At 40.8% G+C, this 27,997-nt stretch overlaps 1 protein-coding gene across 1 annotated transcript; it reads right to left on the bottom strand.

Moving 5' to 3' along the window:
* Nucleotides 1-643: 643 nt before the first annotated feature.
* hs3st2 (heparan sulfate (glucosamine) 3-O-sulfotransferase 2) lies at nucleotides 644-27,997 on the bottom strand. Its single transcript, XM_050069189.1, has 2 exons — nucleotides 27,376-27,997; nucleotides 644-1,359 (listed from the first exon to the last, which is right to left on the bottom strand). The coding sequence occupies exons 1-2, from the start codon at nucleotides 27,885-27,887 to the stop codon at nucleotides 741-743; spliced, it is 1,131 nt and encodes a 376-aa protein (XP_049925146.1). The 5' UTR covers nucleotides 27,888-27,997; the 3' UTR covers nucleotides 644-740.

Below are 27,997 nucleotides of genomic sequence, written 5' to 3'. Positions count from 1 at the left end.
CGGAACGCTGCGTGTGTGTTCCATCGATCAGCGTTCTTCAGCACACAGCCCCGCCCCTCAAGAATTCCGGGTAATCTGAAAAGTCCTACCCCCCTACTAGGTACTTTTTCCAGGGTAAGTTTGGGGTTGAGGGAAAGTTTTTTTACCCGGGTAATTTCAGTGGAAACGCACAACGGTTTTTCAAAATCCCGAGTAAGTTCCTGCGGTAGAAAAGGGGCTAATGTTAGCTTTGTCAGCACTGTTGACGTTGGTAGCTTTGTTTCTGGAGTTAGCACTGTTAGTTGCTCACCATTTGTTCAGCCTTTTCTATGTAGAGAGGCGTGTGCAGACAGCCTGAATCAGACTCTGAATTATAGCTTTGAATGTTATGTACAGCTCCTTAAATGTAGGTCTGGTTTGGCTAAATGACAGAACAGCATTGTAATGATGCTGGGTAATGACTTGGTTAATGTATAAATGCTTGTTGGCTGTTGGTGAATTCATATGTCATGTTTATGGTAAAGAAACTTAGTTTTGTATATATATCTTTAAAGAAATGGCACTTATCAGAATGACCCAACCTAAAACCGAACATGATGTGAAACCATTGATATGATTATATTTTAATGAGTAGTATATTCTCCTGTTTTATTTTGTCGGTGTATACATAGCTCAATAAACCTTTGTTGAAGATACCCTCATTTATACTTCTCTCCAGAGGTAGCCATTTTAAAAAACAGCACTGTTTCTGTATGGCACTCTCAATCCCACTTGAAGTCTTGCCCCACAGTTTCAAAGAATTTGATATTAAATGGCCTATAAAACTCCTGCAGCTGCTCTATGACCTCCTGTTCGATCTGTACGTGAGTCCTGCCCTTGGATTTGCCCAGGCAGCGTGGCTGGCTGCTGCTCTCTGGCTTCTTCAGACAGGGGAAGCCTTTGGTTCGATTAAAGTAGAAGTGCTTGTCCGTGATTATTCGTTTCAGTCCTAGAAAGTCCTGAACACGGCCCATTTCCCCTGCCGGATCTGTGATCAGCCGCTCCCCGCTCACAAAGTGCATCTGCGACAGGCGAAAGTACTGCAGCCAGTTCTCCAGGTGCAGAATGTACATCCCGATACGTATGGCGTTCCAGGAAGTGTCCACGATACCCTGGCTTCTGTTCTTAAAGGCCAGCTCTTCAAACGTAGGGATGTCTGGCTTCTTTGAAAGAGTCTGTGTGTAGTCAGAGATGGCTCTTGTGACTGGGTTACGCACCACAACGATCAGTTTGGTCTCATGGGACATGCTGGAGATGCGTCTGGGTGCCTCTCTGGTGACAAAGTAGCTGGGTGTCTTCTCTAATGTGATCTGGCTGTCTAGTGTGCGTGGCATTAGTCCCCTTGGGAAAAAAAGGAAGAGAAGAAAACACACATGGATGAGTCAGCAAGAGGTGTTATTTTCCTGTCCAGGAGCTTTTCCACATGTCTTTTCTGTTGGATGGATGAGAGTGGTTATAAAAATGTAGCAGTCAGAGAGAAGCAACAAAAATCTTGCATCGCAAACAGCAAGTTAAAAACAACCTATTAACATGTCTTGTGACAACCCAGTCACCAGAATAAAATTTGGTGTTGTACATTCCTGCAAATTACGAATATCTTACATCTGTGTGTTTCATATGTAAATTTGTGAGTTTCATATATTGCTGATATGTTAAAACTTTGCACTTCAGTTTACAGTTTGTGTCATGACAAAACTGTGATCAACGTGTAATTAAGTTTAAGCACAAAAACCACTCGGGCTGCTTGGCAGCTGTCTCACCTACCAACCCGTCCTCCTCCTTATGCAAAACACAGCTGCACATGTACTACACATTGTGGCATTTCAGGTCTTGACAACAACACAACAGCAAAGACAGGACAATATGATATATATATTTAATATATATTACTTAAGTAAAAGTATAATTACTTTACTTTCTCTACATTATAAACAGGGACATTTCTACGTAAAAGTCCTGCATTCAAAATTTTACTCACGTAAAGATACAAAAGTACTTTAGGTAATAGTAAATGTGCTCATAATGTTGCAGATTAACTAATGTCATTGTTATGTTAAATTGTTGTTACTGATAATATAAGCAGTGTTTTAATGATGAGTACAGCATACCATACCATGACTTAGTCATACCAAAAATTTGAAAAAACCCCCAACAACATTCGGCCACAGGGGGAGCCACAGCGATCGGTCGCATTTTAGCCATTTTTAAGCATTTTTCTGTTGTTATAGCGCCACCCAGTTGCCAATTAGAGTTAAATTTCTCCAGTCACCTTGAGGCGTCCTGTTCTACATATCTACCAAGTTTAGTAAAAATTGATATGGCGGTTAGGCCTAGATAAGAAATTAGCTCTCTAGCGCCCCCATTTTGTTTGATGGGGTCAATAATGGAGGGGTCCCCTCAGATTATGTGTGGTCATATGCCTACAAAGTTGCGTGGTGATGGGTGAAACCCTTGAGATGTTATACACCTTTATGTGATGAGCCACGCCCTCCGCAATATTCATTGCCTTATAGAAGCTCAGTTTTAGTAAGTTTTCCAACTTTTGCCAAGAGGGAACTTTAGATATTGGTCCCTAGATTATGTTCACCCAGTTTCATGCAGATCGCTCAAACTTCCTAGGAAGAGATCCATTTGAAGTGTTTTTCAAAAAATTCAAAATGGCGGAAAATCTATATAAGCGGAAGTTATGGGTTCTTGAGGCAAATGTGTTCCTCATGAGGAGAGGCATCTCTGTGCAAAGTCTCATGTCTCTACGACATACGGGGCATGAGATCAGTGTTGCCAGATCTCGCGAGACAAATAAGCAACCAGACCTGTGAAAACAAGCCCAAAACAAGCGTAAGCAACCAGACCTGTGAAAACAAGCCCAAAACAAGCGACTTTTTCTGCGGAGCCCCCCTAGGACAGATTGGTAAACTGTGCGCAGTTTTGCAAAACTGTACCCACGGTACACAGTTTATTTATTTTTCTCCCCCCTGAGCTTCAGGACAATGACCACAAGAGAGAGTTAAACCACTGTTTAACATTATTTAACATTAGAAAACAGATGGGATATCAAATATAGACTGATGTACCATGTACATTAGGCCTAGGCTATATACACAGTAAACCTCTGATAATTAAAATTTGCACACACAAATAAATATCATCCTGAATTCACAAAGTCTTTATTTATTATTGCTTTTTATGCACTCATCTTCTGACGTTTTCCTAACCAGAAAAAAACCAGATTGCCCTGCTCTGCCTCTGATTGGCTAGTACTCGTTGCCATCAGGGTCAGAGCCAATTCGAAGCAGGATGCGGGTGGGAAAAAACTTTGCTGTCTCCTGTATGTACGGAGAAAGGGGAGGGACAGAGGGAACAGGCAAGACAAACTATCCTACGTTTAAATAACATATCGAAAATATCTGCTTGACAACTTATTATGGAGCTGGGAACAAGCCCAAATAAGCAACTACATTTAGAAACAAGCCCCAAAAAAACGCGACCCGCGACTACCAATATTTGTAAGCGACTTTACAGAAAAACAAGCCCAAAGTCGCTTATAATAAGCGGACTTGGCAACACTGCATGAGATATGCCCATTCAAAGTTTGCAATTTCAATTGGTTACTATAGCGCCCCCCTTTGACCAATTGATGTAATATTGCTTCATTTGCATCCTCCCATGACCCTCTACCACTGTGCCAAAGAATACCAGTGTCATTCAACCAGGTAACTTTTTCTATTTGCTGATCAGACAGAGCAGAGGACTGTGGTGAGAGAAGGGGAGAAGGCATGTGCGTAATGGTGAAAAAGGACAGTGGGAATGTGAGGTGCCGTCCAGTTACTGCTCGCCCTGCACCGTAAGGGGAATAAATCCTCTGGATTGCTGCTATTCGCCGTTCAGAGGCAGCTTCAGAGTGAGATCACTGCCCGTGTTGGGGAGGAGAGACCATCCAACATCTTGTTGAGGTCAAGATATGCAAACAAACTGCAATGCATCCCCTCAGTGACACGAGAGGAGCCAGTCGGAGTCTTCCGAACGTTCTGGGACCCAGCCGTTGATGTCATTGATGACATCAATGAATTCCACAGAGTCCGCAGTGGATTTAATTTGTATAACAGAAGTGACTGTACTAACAACAGTTAAATTATTCCACAACCAGTGAACATGGATTACCAGAACCATGTGGGAACATGGACACTTATAAAGCCAACTATGTAAGGAAGGAGGAGCTGACAGGATCTGGAGTTGTACCTTGTATGACCTTCCTGATTTTACTGTCTTTTATTTCCTCAGTTTTTGTACACTTTTATCAGTTCTTTTAAGAGACAACCCAAAAACAAAACAAAACAAACAACAACAAAAAATCTGGCTATGTAATGACCACAGTCAAATATATAGAAATATTGGTAATACAGACAGTAGTAACTACAGTTTAACGATATTTTAATGACATTAGATGTAAAACTGTAGGGTCAACTTCCAGCAAATGCAAAGTATCAGTTAACTGTAGACAAAACCTGAACAAACACCGTGTATTTGTTAGATATTCACTGATGACACGACAGCTTGTACAATCAAAACATGCATCATAATTATCATCATCATGCTGCCAAGATAATGGCCTTGCAAACTACAGGCAAATGTTTCTATTTGTCATATTTGTCATGCGAGTTTTCCTTCCCGGCGTAATATGTCATTCTGCTTTGGCACATTGGTTCAATAAAACTTGATTAATGAGCATCTGATGTTGGCTGTTGAGACACCGAATGCCTCGGCCACAATTCATCCTCACTTTGTTCCCTGTGTCCTGTAAGTAAAGAAAAAGGACTGTGCTGTGGAGTCAGCACAATAGCTTTACAGTTTGGTGAGAATAATTACAAAATAGTACCATTATACTGTTTTGTTTAACTTTTATTATTACAGATACAGTACCTAAACTTCTCTATTTCACAGCATGTGCATCAGTCTCTTGATTTCAGGTATGTTACCACACAGTGCTGATGATTAAATACCACACTTTCTTTATTATTACTGGGGAAGGCTTCGATTAAAGCCTAACCTTTCTCAAAGCTTTCTCTCGCAAGGAAGGGGTAGCCATAGGTTACCTTTAAAGTCTTGGAAATATTGATCCATTTAGTTTTATTTATGAATCCTGAGTTGTTGGCTTGGGTGCCTCAGGGCCAGTAGGCAACTATTAATCTTTTATGAGAACAGCACCTTTTCAAGCAAACAGCTTTGCTACTCACTGGAAAAAAAAAAACTCGCAGCCATTTTCCAGGAGGTACAGAATCTTTGGCTGTGTGCTGAGGAAACTGTCTTCGTTATCTGGCTTGTCAATTCCATACATTCTCACCATCCTCGGAGATGAAGATTGTATAGATGAGAGGACCCCGAACACGCTGGCTCAACTTGTTATATCGCAAAACTGGGCTGACAATGTGAACACATACAGTGAAAGGTTGCAGATGGCTCTGCTTAAAATAGTATAGCTACTCACTGCTGACTACACAACCGTATACAGCACTACTCTGTTGACAACATGTTTACACACAAGCATGAGGATACTGGGAATATGGTGCTGATGAAAAACCTATGATGCTAAACCAAGAGGATTTCACACTGACATTTTCCACTCACACTGGCTGTTTTTGTTTGGATGCAGAATACAAAACTCCAAGTGAGCCTGTCCGTCAGAGAAAGCTGCATTATATACTAACTTATCTTGAGTTATTGATTTTTACAGCTGTGAGTCTCAGCACCAGATCTTCTTCATGTTACACAGACATCATACAGAACTGAGGGGAATTAAAGAGACGAGATGGAAATAAGGGTGTTAAAAAACTGAATAGACTGAAATATCTCGAGTTTGGAGAGTCAGTGGCACCGCTGAAATCAATTATCATGAATGTGTTAAGAATGGTTAGTCAACATTTAGGTGTTATTTTTCCTATGAGAGGTACTCAAAGTTCTGACTTGAAAGTAAATGTAACATTTTGAATGCACATAATATACACAAGCAACCACAGTCGGTCTCTGCTAAGAAGCCATTTACATCAGGTATTATACACACAGTGGGTGCGGTTACATGATGGCTTCTCATTCAGAACGAAATAAATCTGAATGAAATCATTCGGAATTAAAGTTTTTCCAGGTAGTTTACATGAGAAATATTCATTCCGAATGAGGGTTTACACAGGAGATCAGTTCAATCGCCTGTATTCGGGCCCGCGCAAGGTTTGGGGCAGGGAAGGTTTCTGATTGGATAGGGGGCGGGGCAGATGTTTTGTGTTTACGTTTACCGGAAGAAAACACTGTAGTCCTCACTCCGGATAACAAGATGCTTGACAACGCCGTTCTTCGTGCCTATTTCGGGCTTGTTTTGCTTATATTCTTGAAGCAGCAGTACGACAACAACCTTGTTCTGCTAATGCTTCATCTGTTGAGGAGGAGGAGAGAGGCAGAAGGTCGAAGAAGGGAGATGGCGAATGGAAACCGGTGAGTGCAACGAGTCTGACTGCTCTATCTCAGCCCGTTGCTATGCGCGCTATACACGTCATCACGCCAGAAGGGCAAGGAAACAAGCATGCACAGAAAGACCGGAATGAACTTAAAGAGGAATGAGCGTTTACATGCACACAAAATTCTTTCATTCGGAATGACAAACGGAATAAACCACCCCCTTTAATTGGACTTAATTTTCAATCGGAATGACCATTTTTCAGTCGGAATGACCATTTACATGACCACTTGTAATTGGAATGGCCTTTCATTCCGAATGAAAGTGGAATTAAACTGTCCATGTTAATGTACTGAGTCTGGATATCTTATTTGGATAAGAATACATTTTTCCCCATACACTATCATTGTAAAGGAGTGGCAGTCAAATGGTGGATACATTTTTCTGAGCGAACCCTGCTAAATGACTCTTTTTATTATCAGAATTTGGTCCATTCTTTCCAGCAACATTTAGAAAGTAAGAGAAGAGCTATATAATTAAATTTAAGCATTCATGTGTGCGGGGAGCTAAGAGTAACTCAGACAGCTCGGCCAGCGGATGTCTGGGACAGTGCGTGCTCTCAACTGGCTTAACTAGAAAAGTAATGCACATGCTCTATGGGCTCAAAATCAAAAGTGTGAGGAAGCCAGTGTATGTGCCTAGTGAGCAGTTTTATAGGAATGAATGGCACTCCATCTGTACATGGGAGCCTATCTATGTATCCCGGGTTCTATGTTTCCCGGGTTTTATGTTCCCCACTTAACCCTGCAATAAAGGTTCTATGTTTCCCGGGTTCTATGTTTCCTGGGTTCTATGTTCCCCGCTTACCACCCAAAAAGGTTCTATGTGTCCTGGGTTCTATGTTCCCTGCTTACCACCCAAAAAGGTTCTATGTTTCCCGGGTTCTATGTTTCCTGGGTTCTATGTTCCCCGCTTACACAAAAAAGGTTCTATGTTTCCCGGGTTCTTTTAGTAAGCGGACCATATGCCCGCCGCGAGCCGTTCAGCACCACGGCTGTCGAACCAATGGGCTGTCGAACCAATGGGCTGTCGAACCAATGACATGGACCCGAACGTTACGATGTGCAAGACAGGTGTGGCAACTAAAACTAGAAACCCTCCATGGAGGAACTGATTACCTTCTTACATTATGAGTAGTATTAGCCATGTTAGCAAGATTCCCCAAAAGTAATCTACAGATGCCTTTGTCTGTCCAAAAGTCCTTCATTTGCATGTTCAGAACCAATCACAATGTGGCCAGAATTAAAGATAATGACAGTGCTTCTTAGTAGCAGGTGTAAATCCAAAGGCTTGTAATCAGATGTCATTATGCAACTGAAATACCTAGAATAATTGTTGGTATTGGATGTCTCATATTTGTATATCTCATATCCAGTGGGTATGTTGAAACTTTTCATTTTTTGTTATGACAACACTGTAGATACATTTGTTTATGTTTAGACACAAAACTACTTTCTCAGGGTTGTTTTGGTCGCTACAAACAGCTGGAATCATGCCAAACTCTTGCTAAAAAAACACCCACTTTTGTTGCTAGAATCACTGCTGCAAGTGTCCCACACTTTCATCAAAAAATACCTGCTTTTGTCGCTACAAACACAGCTGAATATGTCTCGAACTCTCTTTAAAAAAAACCTGCTTTTGTGGCTACAACCTGGCAGGAAATGTCCCAAACTCTCATTAAGAAATACACACTTAAGTCACTACAGACAGAACTGGACATGTCCTGAACACTTGTTAAAAAATACACGCTTTTGTCACTACAAACACGACTGGAAATCTCCCAAAATCGAATTTCAAGATACTCACTTTTGTGGCTACAAGTCAGCTGGAAAAGTCCCAAACTCTCATTAAATATTCCTGCTTTTGTCACTACAAACACAGCTGGACATGTCCTGAACTGTCGTTAAAAAACACTCACTTTTGTTACTACAAATACAGCTGGATGTATCCTGAGCTCTTATTAAAAAATACCCGCTTTTGTCGCTACAAACATGACTGGATATATCTTGAACTCTCATTAAAATGACCTGCTTTTCTCACTACAACCTGGCTGGAAATGTCCAGAACTCTCATAAAAAAGAATACCAGCATTTTTAGTTGCTACAAACACAGCTGGACATGTCTCAAACTCTCATTAAAAAAATACTCGCTTTTGTTGATACAAACTCAGCTGGACAGTGTTTGAGTCTTGAACAGTGATCTGCTGCTGTCTGCTGCTTGATAGCTGTCTCCCTGTGGTGAGGCACTCAGCTCAGATACATGTACCCTGAACCATGTCACTTTTAAATGTTGTTCTGATATTTATGAAATGTAGAAACAAGTGTGATTTTCAGAAATGTACAAAGCCAACATTTTATTCTGGTGACTGGGCTGCATTATTCAGATACATTGCACATTATATGTTAATACCAGGTGTAAATGGGGTCTGGGGTCTCAGTGGGAAACAAGAGACCGTTGCAGTCAGTGTAAACATAGTCACTGTATATGGTCCACGGCAAAATTATGCAGTCTTTTACGATTGTTGTCTTTGATGGATCAATAAATTCTCACACTTTAGTATCTTCTACTGAGAGCAGTTCTCCTCAAAGAACTCAACAAGTTAGAAAATACAATATGTGCTGGAATAATCCTGTCTCCAGTATCTGATCACACATGACTAGATGAAAACAGAAATATTAACAGAGCAATCTCCTGCTGGGCATCGTCTAATCTCGCCCTGTGGCTCATTAAACTGATACCTACGGCCTCCGTGTCCTCTGAGCTCAGTTGTCGTTTTTCCAGTCAAAGGATTGTTTAACTATCTGCGGCCAAGGAGGACAAGGTACAGTCCAATGATCAAAGGATGTTAGTCTTTATTTTCTATTGAAATCAGGGCTATTTATAAGGGATTCTTTCATGTCAGTGGGAGCAGCCTGGACCTATAAACTCAAAGTCGTCTGTCTTGGAGTGATGTTAATGAGGAACACTGGGGGGTGCCTGTAAGTACAAACATTTATTTGAACTAGAATTTTGTAGTTGGAGCTCATCTCAAATTATCTGGTTATTACAAAATTATCATACGTGCATGCGCCGGCCCTGCCACAGCTTATTTGAACCTTTAAGGGCCATATGTGATATCACAAACAGAACGCAAGTGACGAGCAGAGATTTATTATTTCTGATAAATCATTTTCTCTGCTCGCTCAAACACACCCAGCAGCAGCAGCAGCAGCCTCATTTATGTATCTGTTCCTTATTGAGATAGCGGGAATCAAGCCAGAAGGGGAACATGTGATACCTGAGGCAGGTGTCTGAACCAACCATCAGGATTTTTTTTCCTCCCAATGCCCCCAAGAAACTATCTGCACTGCACACAGCATCTGAAAGTAGAAGATAAAATTGAGGATCTTTATGGCACTGGGTTCTTTCACGAAAAGCTGCTCCACCCTTGCTTAGTAATGATTATTTCCAGTTTGTAAAGCTACATGACTGTAATACCAATGGAATTGCTCCAAGGGTAATCACTGTTAGGTCTGACACTCCAGCATATTTATCAGTATGCATGTATCAGTAGAAACTTTCAAATGAACATCTTGCTTTGTGGGACATGAGCGAACACACATACCCGGACACACACACACCTTGATTAACTGACATTTGAGTGAAGTGTTCTGATTGATTACCACCTTTTCACTCAGAGTCAACGCTAAATTCTTCAGGGTAATTTTCTTCTACCCAATTCTTGGTGAAACTTTAAGTCAGGATGCATTACAAGGCTTGGCTGTGACATTTTAATCACTTTGGGAAAATGAACTCAGGTGTGGAAGATCAGCTCGATACTGTAAATGAGACCTGTTCCTGGTCAAATGAGAGGACATGGTTGAAAGCTAATTCGTTCTGGATGCTTCAGCATTTCGTTTGATGCCCTGATTCTCTGATTCTTGTTGGTAATTTGTGCAAAATATTGTAAATCTTATTTATTTAGGTATGTTTGAATTTAACAATGACTTCTGGTGTATCTATAAAAATGGTTTGTTTGATATTTTTTTTGTAAATATCTAAACAATTAACAGACATAATAGTCTTGGGCCTTAAAGCATTAATACTAGCAGCTTTATTAATTAACCCTCAAGCATCACTTTTATTTTTGCGATGATTATTTCAATGTGTTTACCAATTAAGGCAGTTTATTGCTAGAAATAAAGCAAATAAATGTAACCAAGAAAACTGAAAAGTGAGGACCAGCTTCATCTGTGTGAACATCACAGGAAGTCACTGCTAATGGGTGTGAAGCAGCCGCTACACGTGGTGTTTCTTTTATTGTGAAGGTTCTAATTTGTGTCTCTTCACAACAGGGAGACTTCACAGTATATTACAATGTGTTTTTAACAGAACAATGCCCTGAAAACAGCTGAGGCAAACGCTAAAATTAAACAGTCTTATTTAGAGGCATGTATTCATTATTAAATTTGGCTATACAGTAAGATAAAAATAAGCACTTTTTTTTTTTTTTTTTTGCTTTTCAATTTTTAAATATTATGAAGTAAATGTTAATAGCACAATGCAATTGGTAAAGAATAATGACACCATCAGTGTTTCCATGGGCTCCCTGTAAGCCTCACTTTCACGATGCAATTCTGTCTGCCACCAGGTACAGTCGCCAGGAAAATGAAGGCCAAACTTACAGTATAAAGACAGTGCGTCGGCTATTGGCAACAGTTACTATCCCCGAAAACTGTGGAAAAATGTTGGTGGAAATGGTGGACGATGGACAACCAAAGTAGAAGAAAATGCAGTGTGTTTCCCACAATGTTCTCCTGTGCCATTGGTAGTTACTACTCTGAAGAAAACAGAGAGCAATCCAGTTGGCTTTGCCACAGCAGCACCAACAATAAAACCACTTTGGTATGCGAGGGGGGTGGAGTTGAAAGTTGTCTCATTCCACATTATGCATAAACTACTTTATTCTATTCTAACAATTCTGCTCTGTGATGATTTGATGAAATATTTTATGTTAGCTCAATTGCCCACTCCATGAGATTAGAGAAAAAAAAAACAAAACCAAATACGTGCATCCAGCTGCAGCTCTTATCTACAGGTAGTTAGGGTCGACGGCGGAAAGCATGGCAGTCATTGCCGCACATTAATGAGCTGTGGTGTGCTGAAAGCTCGTCTGCATATTGTAGTGACCCTGAAAGAACCTGCTGGCTATCTCGCGGAACAATTTATCTCTGTTGGCGCGGTGGAGGCAGGAGGTCTGGAGTTCACGCTTAGTTCCCTCTGGACGTTGCTATATCATTATGGAGGAATAAGCCACAAACATGGATCTGTTTCAAAGTACCAAGGACTTCCCATTAAACCCAGATACACCATTCTACTGCAGCGTGCAGTTCCACTGGGAGAACGTGTTACTCTTACTACAGCATTCATACCTTAAGCCATTCATTAGCAACAGATTTAAAGCTTTAAATTAATCCCTGCTATGATTGCTTTGACTTTTGCAAGCTAATATCTGTGAATTGCTGTTGGTCCATTTTACTCACGACTTCTCATATGGCCCTAAAGGTGTAGTTATTCATCTGTGGTGTTCAGCATACCAAAGATTTTAATATTTTGTATGCGCTGAACCAGTAGGGATGAGCACTTTTAACCCTGGAGAGAACCTTATCAAAAAATAGGCTACACATCTGCCTTAGGCAGATCTTCATTTGGCTGTGTGTTTAAAACCAACCATCTGGACAGCACCTCTGGTTTGTTTTTGGCTGGCGATAGACACGTCCTCCAAGTATACTTCAGATGAGATGGCGATCCAGCTATACAACATTGTGGCAGCATTAACAGAGGACTGCATGAGTACATGACTATCCCAGCTTAGTCACCACAGCTGACCTGCACAGACAGTAATTTAGTTTTAAAGGGTATATTATTGAGGTCGAGACTCCAGAATGTCAGAAACAATACTACCCACAGCAGAGTCCCTGCAAGAGGACTGCACTACAGGAAATCATACAGTGTTTGAACAAGAAGGGGTCCATCCTCTGGGGAGTATGAATATGCTTTGTAACATTCATGGCAACCTCAGCATTCCTTTTTATACATTTATTTTGTAAAAAAAAATAAAATGTTGGTCTGCTGGTGGTGCTGTCGTAAATATTAAGGGGTCAACAAATAGAGCAGGATTTGTTCAGGGGCCATAAATATCTATACAGATTTTAGGGCAATGTCCAGCAGCCCTGTTTCAAACAAAGATACCAATTGATACAGACTCTCCATACATCCCATCACTGTCAGAGCAAAAACACTTTTGCTACAATCCAGTATAACAGCAAAATCCAAATAATTACCACAGAGTATGATCAATTCAGACAAACCAAATAAAGATTGAACATTAAAATCAATTTAGTGCAGGGCTGATGTATCACATTACAGACTGCAGACTGTAGACATCCACCCCCCTCTATGTGACACTGCATATATATAAATATAAAAGCTGCTGCATCACCTCCAGCATGTGCACGGTTTGTTTCATGGTGTGAAGACAGGCAATGCAGTGAAACAGTGGACTGTTCAGCGCCAGACAAGTGTGTCTTGTTGAACAACTTAGACTTCCAAAGAGCAATGCAGGTTCATCAGGGATGCAGACCATCAGAACAAGTAAAGGTCAGCTTTGAATCATCTCCTTGTGAACGATCAATGAACTCAGAATATATTACTGTCATTTCACTGTGGTCTGAACTTAAAACAGAATGTTGCATATTGTCAGTTCCAGACAAGTTCTCAGTAAATGTTTGCAGCACAAATACGGGCAACACATGCAAAATGCAAGTCCCTTATGAAGCAACAAACCAAAATAACCAGTGAATTCTTCTCAGTCACCTTCTCATGTGTGATTTATCATTATAGGGCTGTCCCCTGAATGTCTGAGATTTGAATCATTGGTCAGAGACCCCTCAGTCAACTGAGATAGCTTTAAGTCAAGCATTTTTTCCCCTTTGCCAGTCAGTGTGCAGTGTACTTCTAGGGAAGTTTTGGTCCCTACATTTTGCTGCAGAGTAAGTACTCACTTTCACGTTGTTTTTTGTACAGGCAGCTGCCGACACAGAGGAGGAGAGGCTTTGCCCCATAAGGCTCTGAAATGTTATCTTTCTGCTGGGAAGTGGTGAATTTAAGGCTCACTGCAACATAATATGACACAGTATCTGGCTTTTGCGCAATAGTGTCGGCGACAAATATTATTGCACATTTCTGATCCATTGTTATCGCAGTTAGCTTATGTACTATATTACATGTATGTCACTGTCACACTGAACATCCTGTTTAACCCTGTTCAAACTCTCAAACAAAGGAACAAATAATTGAATATTCATATTGAACAGCTAAATGTGATTCGAGTTACATAATTCAGAATCGGGTACAGCCCTAAATCCATCCATCCATTTTCAACTGCTTATCCGAGCTGGGTCATGGAGCCAGCAGTCTGAGCAAAGTATTTCAGACGTCCCTCTCCCCAGCAAAACTGTCCAGCTTCTCCTAGGGGACCCCGAGGTGTTCCCAGGCCAGACGAATCCCTCCAGCATGTTCTGGGTCTGCTACCGGTTGACTGTGCCTCATTCGAACGACGACGAATAGGAGGCACCCAGGAGGCATCCTGATCAGATGCCCGAACCACCTCAATTGATCCCTTTCGACACAAGGAGCAGCAGCTCTACTCCGAGCTCCCTCCGGATGTTCGAGCTCCTTATCCTATCTCTAAGGCTGAGCCCAGCCACCCTTCTGAGGAAACTCATTTCGGCCTCTTATATCCACAAACTCATTCTTTCGGTCACTTCCCAGAGCTCATGACCATAGGTGAGGGTTTGGGATGTAGATTGACCGGTAAATCCAAAGCTTTGCTCAAAGCAGCCCTAAATCATTTTGAATATAATCACATAATAATATTAGGCATCACATGTGATCACCTCTGTCTTGTTGAGAGTCCACCAGAAGCAGCACACGCAGGGACAGGGCTAACTGTTAGCATCACACAGGTTTACACGCAGCATCCAGCCATTTCAGTATTGGTGTGACCTTGTTGGGACCATTTAGCAGCTCAGGGATGGATGTTAGCTGCTGCTGCTGCTGTGTTGGCGCGTTCTAACGGGGCAGATATTGAACTGACCCTTCACCCAAAACATAGTGGCACAAGAGAATGCAGCAACAGAAAGTTTCCTGATTTGGCAGGGGAGTTGGAACAGTCCGAGTCCAGACCCCTGGTGCAAAAAAGGATTTAATGCAGCTATCGCTTGATTGTAGAAGTTTCAATACTACTTGGCACTGGGTTGATTCAGTCGATACCCTAAAGGTATTGAGTACTGATACCCAGTCCTACTAATAAAACAGTTGAATAAGTTGGAGGATTTCAGGCAAACACTGATCTGATTGGGATTTAACTTCGAAACCATTAATCACAGAGTGAAGTGTTTCTGCAGGGGGGGGGGCAAAGAGATTTAGAGAATGGCCTTTCCCTCCCACGGGACAACAAATGTTTGTCATTACAAGGACAATAATGAACCCTGCCCATTGAACAATATGCTGGCACACAGGCTGACCATAGAGAGGCCCAAATCCAAGTATCTATTACATGTGCTGTGTTTGTTCTGTCTCTGGAGTAATTTAGCAGCAAAACAGTTACACAGTAAATTACAAGGAAAAGTCTCCTGAGCTCTCATTGCCTGTGTGTTATCACAATAAGCAGTTGCGGAGTAATGATGGTCACAGTCTTTGGCGATACACAAAAAGCTTTGGTCTAGAGACAAAAAGGAGACATTTCTTGAGAAGAAATAGATTAAAACTTTTATCAGAGGTGCTGCAAAGTCAAAAAATATCCAACACACAATCGTGAAATAATTAAAATTGCTTGTGTCGTTATCTTCAAAACTGAATTAGAGCTACACAAAAACACGCAACAATAGTGCTATCAACAGTAACAAAAGGGAGCAGCAAAGTACTGCTGAACACACACATACACAATACAATGCAAATGCCATGCAGAGTTGGATTAATATACTAAAGTATTGTGGTCTGATTAGTTTTGCAGTGTCATGAGAGCTTGTCATAGCAGCTTCAGGGTAATTGCTTTTTTTGGACACATTAGTGTGTTTTCAGTTGGGGTTTTCAAGTACTGGATTTTTGTCTTGTCTGCATCCCAACAAATTCATATTTTGGTAATTTTGCTATTATCTAATAATATTTTTTTAAGTGCTAATTGGAGGGTTTTTTCTTTGCAAACTTTGTTTCCATACTTTCAGAAACTGACTTTGGGGAATTGCGTTTCATACAAACCATTTGTCCTGAAATGTCCTGAAAAGCCAATACCACCCACAGACTTGCTTCCCTGCTGTCCAAACCCATTAACAGTTTGTATTACTCAGGTAGACTGTGCCGAGAAAATGTTCTTATGCTGCGTGATTCTCATAATGTCTGTGCCACTGCACTTCCTAAAAATGGCATCTTCCCCTTTTCTTGATACAGAATAGATCCAGTCTCCACTGAAGAGGCTGCTCCATTATTAAAGTATCACTCACTTAGATTACAGCTGTGATGACATCTGATCATTAATCACCAGCAACAGAGGCCTGCCGCCTTTCAAGTCCATTAAGAGTTAACAAAGGGCAGTCCAGACGAATACAGCAATCCTGTGGTCAATTCAGCTAGGTGAGGAACAGAGGTGAATAACAATTCAGCGCTCTGAGAATCAAGCATCTATTTTTCTAATTTAACTGAAGACAAATTGGTCAAAAATAGCCAACTGACTCAGCCAGATGTCTCGGAGTAGAAAATTCCTGGCCTATCCTCAGCCACATAATAGAATCAAAACATATTCATAGCAGGACAATACAGCTCTGAAATACTGGAAATAAATTGCATAATGTACTTGACCTTGAACCAAAACCTATTTAATCGCTGTCATTTCAACACCGGGCTCTTGTTTTCCTTGAAATAACAATTATTCATGGTTTGGTCTGCAGAGGGGAAATGACTGACACTTGCTCTCCTTGAACAATAACACGTTGAATTGAGCTGAGCTACGAGCTGTCACATTAACATGTGGCATGAGAAAGTATCCACCGACACTGAAATGAAGATGGGAAAGCCTTTGAAATCCTAAACTGCACATTCTCAGATGAGGATTACTGGTTATTCTGCTTATTTTGGGATAATTTTTCAAGCTGATTTCAGCTGATAAACACATACAATAAAATTTTGCCACTCTGAGAGGAAGCTAGAATATTTTTCTAATCTTAAATTGACATAAAATGCCCTACATGATAATAACATTGTGACAATGTGAATGTCTGCAATCGATGATGGGCAGATTACATCCTGCTCCTGCACACTTCCTGTCTATTTATCACCCATTTGTGCAGTTTTACAGTATTATCTTAACCAACTTGAATTTTTTTTTTAATCAAAACTGGAGCTTTTAGTAGTTCTTTCTGAGTTTACACTATAGCCTGTAGCAATGTGACCACCAAGGATATTTATAAATGGAGAGCGGACCATCCACCCACCTTTAGTAGTTTCACTGTTGAGTTAGATGGTGGGAAAGTACAAAAGGAGACAATATAGGGGAGGCACAGGAGGGAAAGCTCAGACAGGATTTGATCCCTGGTCAGTAGGGACGCACTGGGTTCGCCAAGGGGGGAAAGTTAACAAGCTGACAATCTCTGAGGATGAGCTAAGGTGAGCTAAGGATCGCTGACTGCCGGATATTTCCAGAATCACAATGTCTCCACAAAGATACAGTTATAACTAGTTTGATCTTATCATTTGTTTCCGCGACTTGAGATACATCACCTGACAAACCAGACTGCTGCCATCAGTCTTTATTGCTTGACCTAAATTTTGTGGCCACGCAAAAACAGATTACATCTCTTATGACTTTTATCAGCAACCTGTTTCCTAAAATCTAAAAAAAAAAAAAATGGTTTTGCTACAGTCACAGCACAAAAAAATGCTGCCTCCATTGTGTTCACTGGCAACATTTTTTTTCCAGTCAAGGAAGTGTTATGAGTTTTTGTTGTACAGCAGTTGTAGGGAGGTGTTAGTGGTGGATAATGGGTGTAGAAAGCACAGGGCTTTGACAGAGGAGACTGGGGTTTGCGTCCTAAATCCTGTGTGCTGTTCAAGCTACGTACACTTAAAAGTAGAGGCATGATGTCTTGTCCTTCAAGTCAGCCTTGACTTTTTTAATATTTCATCAAGGCTCCAGCTGTCTTAACCAAGCACTTTAGGTTGCCTATACATAACCATAAACATGCTAATTAGTCTGTAATTGACATGAGTGGATGTTCTAGGGAAACAAAATGTGTTGTCAGTGATTTTTTTATTTTCGGTATGAATATTTTGCGACTCTGCACACGCTCATTAAAAAGTTACCAGTTGTCCTCCTTTCTGTTTTTGTCAAAACACACTCGCTGTTGCAAATTAGTCATATATAAATATTATGTTATGAGACAGGGCTGTTATCAAGGGTAGGACAACTAATTTCATAAAAATGCAGTGGAACGATTTGCATTTTTCACATGCCTGGAAATGATCGAGCGCATTAAATCCATTCAGACTATGAGCAAGCAAGTTTGGTCGACACCCTGTCAGGTTGTTTGATGCACTAAATGTGTTGCCAGATTTATGATAACTACCACCTTTGCATGATAAGCTTGCCCTCTGTAGAATGTACCATCAGTAATGCCAAAAAGTGACATAATGCACAATAATTTGACCATTTTGTGCAGCTTATAGTTACTGTAAAAGTTGATTTTAGTCTGTGCTGTCTCATTTTGATTAATTTCCCAACATGATCAGGACAGGAAATAATGGATTCTACATCTGCGTTTAAGCATCTATTCTCATGTGATCTTCTCCCAGCCGATCATGATAGGTGTAGGCTATGATGAATGTGACTCGTGAGCATGGCTTTCATTTTGGAGCTTGAACTTTCTCCCTAAGGTGTTCAAGTTGAGTTGTTTTGAAGCTCAGTTATTCATTAGATTACCGTAGTTTAGCTTAGGCTTTAACAGTTTTCATGCAGAATATGAACAGGCTTGAAGTCATCCTTTCTTGTAATTTAATTTTGCAATAGTAGGCTATTACAAAAATTATCAGTGGGACTTTAAGAATCAGACCCCCCTTCCACACATCAAAGCTATGTCAGTTTGCTTTAAACGAAACAAAACAAAATATTCAGGTAGATTTGTGTTTCAAAATAATCAGAAAAATCCACTTTAAAATCCTGTTAAAGATGAGGCGTGTCACTTTCAAAGTGGCCTCTCATTGTAATCCATTGCTGTCACCCACCTGTGCTCACTTATTAATCAAGATTGGGTAACACCCCTAACCTGGAACTCCAGATGCCCCGCCCCTAGCAAATTCGAATTTGCACTGCACGGGAATGTGGCTCCGATGAGCAGAGTCCGCTGAATCGCCAATCAGACCAATCAGATCAGTCTATCTGACAGAGACGGGCTCTTGGCAGGCGTAACAGGATGAAAACAGCGCTGCGCTGTAGGAATCGAACAGTAAACAGCCAAGATGGCAGCTGCCGAAGGACCGCGTCCATTCAGTTTAGCTTTGGAAGATACGCTAAACCAATAACACTTATCTTTTTCGTTGAGAGAGGAACAGAGGACTGCCCGAGAAGCCTTCGCTTCCAGGAAGGACGTTTTTGCTGTTTTGCCGACGAGATACAGCAAAAGCATGATATATCAGTAAGCCCCACTGGTCGGCAAACCAATGGGGCTTAGTGCAATGAATACGTCACCTTATTTTTTGCTCTGATTGGCCATCATGCTATCCAATTGTGTGCTGTGGCATTTGAAATGCCTCAGTTAGTGCCGCCCCTTGGGTAGGAAGGGTGTATTGGTGAGGGCCAGACGACTCAAAATCTTTCTAGATTTGAGTCTGGATTTCCAGGCTATAATGCCCCCTAACAAGCGTATAAAATGTTTGCTCGACTCCTGTCCACCCTTTTGCACCCTGAGGGTGAATACTTAGGGTCAAAACCGGTAAGTATTTCAATGTAAGCAGCTGTGTTTTGAAATAAAGCCATTTTAACTTAATTCAAATGCATCTTTTCCTGCTCCACGCATGAGTGCCTGAAGTTCATTTTTTCTTCCCCTGTTAATGACCAATCTGGTCTTTTCAAGAGTCTACAGCCACGCTAACAGCTCTGTGATGCTTTTTGTATGCACAGACATGCTTCGAGCTCAGCTTACTAATATGCTGATGCTAAGCAGGTATAGGCTGATGTTTACTATATTGACCACCTTAGTTTAGCATGTTAGCATGCTAACATTCGTAACTTGGCACTTATCAAAAAGTACAGCTAAGGCTGATGGGAATGTCAATAGTAAGATACGGTCATAAATCAAAGTCCTGATGGTGCTACGGAAAAGTTGAGGGATAGTCAAAATGAATACAGTTCATCTTGTGGGGAGCATAAATGTGTGGACCAATTTTCATGGCAGTCCATCCACTAGTTGTCGAGACGTTTCAGTCAGTCAGACTTGAGTCAGGTAATCAATTTAATTATTTTGATACATCTTCTGGGCACCATGAATGTCAATTTCATGGCAATCGATCAAACTGTTGTTGAGATACTTCAGTCTGGAACAAAGTAATGACCGATTGATGGCCAAAAAGTAAGTGGTGGATGTTGTGAAAGCTCATCATATTCTATGTCAAATACCAGACTTTCACACCATCAGTGTTGCAGGATTTGCAGTATTAGTTGCTTAATTGCATGCACTGGATAGGACTGGTCCATATTGTATGCATGATCACATTATTTCCTGAATTATTCTATTAAAGGAATAAAGGCACCATGTCTCTGCGCTTCAGACTCGTCTCATTGGGGAAACCTCTCAGAAAGAGTTGTTTTTTAATTAATGTTAACCACTACATGTCTCTGAGCTGCACTGGAATGAAGACAGCTCATTAATAATGCAGAGTTACGCCTTACGATCCCTTGCTGTATAATGTGCAGTTTTCTGTGTTAAATGAGAACCATCCAACTTTCTGTCCTCATCAACCTTTCTGATGATACTGTTCCACAGCTCCCTGCCTCCCTGAGCCAATTAATGTGGACCTGGAGAATATTTGTTGCCGCAGCCTCTCATACAATTTCAACCCTTCTCGGGGAATCTACTGGAAGTGCTTCTGACTCCTGTGAAATCAATAGAGCTGAGATGCCCTTTTAAGTCTTGATGGTGTATAGCGACGTGTTTTTGTTTGATCTTTCTGATTCTGTGGAGGATGGAAAAAGTGGCGAGAGAAGTGTGAGGAAAATCGGTGGCAGTGAAATGTCTGTTTTATCAGGTCCTGTATGGTTATGTGAACACCCTCGCATAAAATAAATGAGGCCACGTGTGTGTTCTGTTCAGGAGGCACAGTAATGAACACTGCACCATTTTTCTTGGGAGTCTAAATGATCTGTCACACGCTTAATGTAACAGGACAGACTGTGCAGAACAACTGGCCAGTACACTGAAAGTGACGAGAGTTAATTTGGTGTCACATGTTGTATGTTTCCTGTCTGTTCTACAGATATAAGCTACGAAGAAAAACTCCAAATAAAAACAAGATGCTTCAAAATATATCACAAATGTTGCTTTTATCCTCCTCAGAAAAGAGTATGTAGAGTTTTAAGTGTTTTTTTTTTTACAGAGATTAGTGCAGAAAATTATCAGTGAATTAGCTTATCCATTGTTATCTTATGATGACACTTCAAATTTGCTTTTGACGATGAAGACCATGAGATGTTGAAGTTTTTAAAAAGCTAATAAGTGGACGTTTTGTTCAGATTATTTTGTCGCACACACTTTTCCCAAGGTCAAGAATAAACCCCTATGCTCAAATTAATCAGTCAAATTAAATGAATCATGGGCAATTTCAGTAATCAATTAATCATTGCGTTCATTCATCAAGTAGCAGGCCTGCAAGACTATAATGCTACATGATGGAAAATTAAGTTGTTGGTGTTCTCGTCCCAACTCGTCAAATACCGCCACTTTGTCATTGGACCTACATGTCAAAATATGATGCTCTAGGTATCCTCGTGCGTCAATTTTGGACGTTCAGGGGCAGTATGTAAATTTACGCATGTTGCATGCATTGTGTCTTTTCAAATTACGCTTTCACAGGAAGTGTATAGCTTCTGTTTGTTACATTTATATAGTCTTTTTATATAGTCTTTTTCACAATAAAATTACAATGTACTTAAACACTTTGTTTTTTGGTTTATTTCCTTAAGTTCAGGCAACAAAAGCATGTGGTTAGGTTTAGAAAAAAACATCATGTCTTGGCCTAACATAAGTACAGTTGTTACTAACCTCACACGACAAATGCTACTGCCATAGCATGCTACACATACTAGCACACTACCTTGCTATTAAAATAACCCTACTGACTTTTGGTTTCGCATGGGAAACGAACATCAGGCTCCTGGGTAATGGAGTTTGTCTGACCTATCCACCTCACCTCCTATCCACCCTATATACTTTGGTAGTTGCTGGTGGTGTTACAAATTGCAGCCAGCCAGTGCGTGTCATACCCCCATGAAGGGCACCTACATGTGTCAGTGTCTGACACTTACGTTCACTGACAAAGTGGTGGTTTTTAATGAGTTTGGAGTGAGAACAAGCTGAGATACATGTGCTACTAAGGAACACTTAAGACAAGAATAAACCTGTATGGTAGCATGTTGGCAGTTAACAGCTGTACAGCTGTCATGTGAGATACTATTGTGTAGCGTGCTATTGTAGCATGATATGAGGGTATATGGATTCAAAGTGATGGGACCAGGTGTTATGCTTTGGAGACATCTTGTCATAAACTACCATGGAAATGAAATTAGGCATGTAGGTGGTGTGAATGGATTCTTCCTCTGGGGATCATGAATATTTGTACCAAATTTATTAATTTTGTATTTTTATTTATTAATTCCCATCATTGTCCAGGCATTTGACTTCAGACCACGATTTTGGGGGCTAATTGAATTGAACATTGAATTTCCCCTCAGGGGGATTAATAAAGTAAATAAACTTATAAACTTATAATTGATGAACACTGTCATCTCTTGTTTTTGTTTATTTTAATTATTTATTTTTTGACTAATTCAGCAATTAAATAAATAACTGGGCATCAGTTTTGTTGTCTCCCCACAGGCATTTATCAAAATCATTTTTATATTGTATTCATGTTGATTTATCTCTTTTGTGACTTCCAGTTTGAAAAGGAAACTTCTGTCTTTCTCTTACTTATTTTGTATTTTCTTCTAGGATTTCCTAGTTTCACATTTCTACTGTATTCTATGGATATGGAGCTACATTTCATGTCTCATTTATGTATGTGTTTTTTACAGTGATTGAAGGTATAATTGTCTTAGATGTTTGTGATTTAATTGGTTGTTACAGCATGTGGCCTGTTGTCAGTTTTACCTGCCAAAGGTCTATCGTCGAAATGTTGCTTAGCGCTATTAAACTATTAAAAGAGTTCACACTACACGACTTTCAAGGTCTCCAGATCACTGTACTGTTCTCACTACACAATGTTCTGTTTTATATTTGGGAGTCTTGAGTCGTAATTGCTGATCTGGGGTTATTGGAGCACCAAGCACCTTTTACACCCTTATGTTAGCTTTCACTGAAAAAAAAAATCTCATAACATATCTGTAAGATCGATTAATAACAAAAATAACTTACTGCAGTCCATTTATATACAGGTAGGAAGGCCAACTGCCAACTTGTGCATAAAGCCCAGCAACACAAAGGGATTGTGCTACTTGCTATAGAGACGAATGTGACAGTTAATCAAAATGGAAAGATACTTTATGTGACGTGCTGCCAACAACCCAAACATTGTGACAGATAATCACTGAGGGCCAGTCTAACACAATGAACGTCACTCAGTCACTCGTCAGGTTGAGTAACAGTTGCTTCAGCCTGAATTAAACCAGCCTTTGTGTCCATGATATTGTTTAAGTATTTATCTTCAGTATATGAACTGTCAGCTTGTGACAAGTGGTGCAATTTTCCAGCTTTGTAATTTTCCACTAGTGGCATCATATCGGTGTGGGACCTCAGTTTATCCTTGCTTAAATTTAGAGTGACAGAAAGAAAAATAATCAAACTTCTTTAAAGCCCAATGCGAGTTAAACAGTTGCTATTGCATCATTAAGATGGTAGAATCATTGGGAGGAAGGTTGGTGGTGCAGTGAATGGACTAATGGTTGGGGCAGGACGACGTCTGATGTGCCAATGTCTGATCTCATCTGTTGGAGAAGTATAAAAAGGCACCACAGCTGTTTCTATCTGTACACTCTTAGTCTGCTGTGCTCAGATGTTGAGCTAGTGTTTGGTTTACTTCTGTTGCTGTAGTGCTGATGCTCGTTACTAAAGAGAGCCCTGTGAATACACCACGTACAGCTGACTCCTTTACACTGTGTCTACACTTGACCTTCTGTGTACACGTGTAAATTAATCAAGTCTTTTACCACAAAAAAGGACCATCCTCAGGGCCCACATCAAATGTCGTCATGCGTCGAGGTATTCAATGAGGTTTTTGACAAGCTTTCCAGCTCTCTCTCTTAAGTATTACAAAGAGCGGCACCTTTCGTCTGTGAATGTTTCCAAATCAATTTCATTTGTGAAATTCACACAACAATAAAGACTAACTGTCTATAAAGTAGCCCCTCAGGAAGTTTTCCTTCAGCGTTTGAAAAGCTCCTTTCTTGCGCATTCAAATGACATCCCACTGTAAGCTTGATAACTGAGTACAATACATAGAAAATTAAGATTACTATCAGAAATAGCAATTAAAAAGAGACCTTAATAAACATGCAAATTATTGAACAAGTGTTTGCTTTTAACTTCCAACCAGGGGCACTGTGGAGTGTTTTTGTGTCTTATATTAATGCATTTTTGTAATATCATAGTCTCTGGTTCATTAGTTTGAAGATAAAAACGACTGATTCGCTATTCAGGACTATGGAGCAGCTTTTGAGATAACTCTATTGTACATCAGGGTTTGTGTGGATGTGTGTGTGTTTGTCTCTGTGGGGGATTGTCTTACATCTCCATGAGGACGTTCGTCCATACTGGCATTATTGACATTGCATCTTTATTGTATTTTGTAAATTTTGTTTCACTCTGAAACAATGAGGGCTCATTTTCAGTTTTAACTTCAGGAAACTTTCCTTATCTGAAATGAAGTTTTAGAAACAACTAGAATCAAACTTAGTTGTTTATTAGTCACAACAATGCCGAGGCAATGTAATTAATTAAAAACCACACCTTGACAAAATCCTTCATTGCAGAAATGTGGTGTATCTTTGCTTCATGTCAAGTATAGAAAATGTGGCTATTATTATTCAGCCTGCTCTCACTCTCACTCCCAGGGCGTCAAATATTGCAGCTTGGTCAAGGGCCGTAAGTGTCTGATTCCAACCCACAAGGCAGCCTTTAGCATCTGTATGAGACAGAGCCAGCACATTCTCACTGCAACCTTGGTACATATTGATGTTTAGTCATGGACTTTCCACATCCAGATATAACTTACAAGGTACCTTGGGTGGTTGTTGACGTTCTGGGACACTGTGTCAAGTTCTGCCAGTTACATGCATTGACTTCTTTCAAATACACATCCATTTTCATAGGATAAAATGACAGGGTTTGGCTTTATAATCTTACTGGACACAAGCACTACTCTCCCGGGTGAAAGTCCACGTTTGTTGGACCCATCCACCACCTCTCCCGCCCGCCCCACTCGGACTCTCGCCACTTTCACTTTTTCGTTCTTGTCCGGTTTCCTCCCCGACAGCAGAGCGCCATTATACTACAACGGCAACCGGACACATATCATAACGATGTAAAAGGACAGCTTTCTTTGTCGTTGTTTGACGCCACAAATCACTGCCCAAGCGCTGGATTTTGACAACATCGGAGTGAGACCAGGTTGTTTGTTGGACCCATCCACCGCCCCTCCCGCCCGCCCCACTCGGACTCTCGCTACCTTGACTTTGGCACTTGTACGGTCGTGTTTTGTCCCTGACTTAGCAAAGCGCCATTAAACTACAACGGCAACCGGACACATATTATGCCGATGTAAAAGGACGGCTTTTTGATTTCTAAAAAATTATGTTACATAATTAATGTGGCATAAGTCACTTGCGTTTCGTGACACACTCATTAACACTTTTGTCAGTTAAATTACATAATAAACATATTTATTTTAACCCCAACAATGATCTTTTTTCTAAACCTAAGAAGTAGTCTTGTTGCCTAAACATCCTCTTAGTGTTAATAACTAAAACTACTTTCCTGTGAACATATAAATCTTATTTTGGACAGATGCTGTGCATGTAACGATCGTAAATTGACATCCAAAATCTGACGCTATAGGTGTACCTAGAGTGTCATAGTTTGAAGCACAGGGCTGCTGACTAAGCTGCTGTATTTGACGAGTTGGGAGTTAGAGTGTGTTGCAATATTATACGTGTACCAAAATTCAGTCAAGCTAAAATGCATAATAACTCCAAGAATCAGCTGGAGACAGGGCCTGCCAGTAAGTGACAGTAGTATGCATGTAATATTATGCATGTGCAGAATTTAAGGAAAGAATTTAAACATGCACATCTTGTAATTAAATCATTAATAGTTATTGAAAAGCTTAAAACTGAGAAATAGAACAAAAAACAAAACAAAACATACTAAAAAATATCTAACGAGATCTGAGCAAACTATGATGGACAGGTACTTGTAGACGTGATAATTTGTTGCAGCCTCCGCTGTTCTTTCCTGCAGTGCAGCTTGAGAACAGACTTCAGCACTTGTTCCATGTTCTTGGAAGCAATGCACTGTGGTCTGTTCCTGCCACACTGGTGGCATTGTGGCTATGTGAGCGGAAATCAGTAGGCAGCTCCTAACAATCAGACATAATGTAATACAACACTACTGAGCCTTTTTGAAGGACATTTGCAGACCTGAGTGCAACGTTTTATGTGAGTGCTTACTCAGTGTGGCAATGATCTTCTTTTGAGAGGGAACATGAACTTTCTAGTTCAGTGTTATTTTGCAGAAAGAAAGTCTAGATTAGAAAGATGTCTGTAAATCAGAATCAACAGGGGCCATCTCGATAGTAGGGGGGGGGGTGATGCTCTGGGCTCGGTGCACCTTATGAACCGCTTTGCCTTCACTAACCAACGCAAGAACATTTTGTGCCTTAGTATAGCCTGTTTGAAGTCGGCTAGGTAACCTGGGGGCTGCTGGTGTCATCTGTGCTGTTGGCTGTGATTGTGTACACTGATCCTGCCACAGCATCATGGAGCTGTCTTTTCAGCACCATGGAGTTCTGCTGACAGTTAACATCTGCAGCGCTGAGAAAAACAACACCATGCAGACTGAAAAGTAGAATCAAAGTTGTGATCTCAGAGGTGGATGCTGCTTCGGTATGTATGGAGGGTGTTGGCATGTGGGTGTGTGTATGTGTGATATCCCCAATCAACGTGATGCCTTTGTATGTGTAGAGTGCAGCAAAATGTGACCCTTAAATTGAATTAAATAGTATTTGTAAGACACTTATATGACTGAGAAGTGACTTGGACTATAAACTTGCATTCATACTTGTCACAAAAACAAATTAATTGAATATTTGGACATGGACGTGTCTACATCTGGACCCCACATATGACAGGAGCCCAGTACAGCAGAGGGCTGACCACACTGAACTGGGTGACATAATTAAAAACAGTGTATCTACTTAAAATATATCAAATCAAGTGCATCTATCTCAGAAAAATACAAATGAATACTTAAATCATTGTTTCACTTTTTCCTCACCTGTACCAGTCAAGTCCTCTGTCATAGTTTCTGTCGAAAAAGTGCGGCTCTGTTCCAAGCGCGCGCACATCTGGATGTATCCGGATGAACTCCAGCACCGCCCTGGTGCCTCCTTTCTTTACACCGACTATCAACGCATTAGGCAACTTCTTATTCCCATATTTTTGCGCAACGCTCATATTTCTCAACTTCATGTCAGCCCAGTGACTTCCAGACGAAGCAGGGGCTTTACTTTGGTCGCGGAGATCACTTGAGCCCCGCTGGGCAGCAGACTCATCCAGAGCGGACCTCACTTCCAGCGAAGCGCAATTGTCTAATTTTCCAAGAAGTTTCTTCCCTCCCGCGTTCTTGGTCGGCGGGCATCTTTTCCCCTCGTAACCCTGGTTTGTCATGATTGTGCTGCGACAGAAAATAATACTGTAGCATAAGTAGGTGCAGGACAGTGACACAGTGAATATGAAGGCGAATCTGGCGCTGAATCTATTAGTAGGTGAGAGGAACCTATGTGCCATGTCTCCATGGGTTCAAAGTGCTGCATGATTTTCCATCGGAGTCTTCCTCCTCTCTTTGTCTGCGGTCGGAGTCTGGCAATAACACAGGTTCTAAAGTCAGACAGACGGGC

This window comes from Epinephelus moara, chromosome 18 (genome assembly GCF_006386435.1).
Source record: "Epinephelus moara isolate mb chromosome 18, YSFRI_EMoa_1.0, whole genome shotgun sequence".
Classification (NCBI taxonomy): Eukaryota; Metazoa; Chordata; class Actinopteri; order Perciformes; family Serranidae; genus Epinephelus; species Epinephelus moara.
This window is presented reverse-complemented; position numbering and strand designations above follow the sequence as displayed.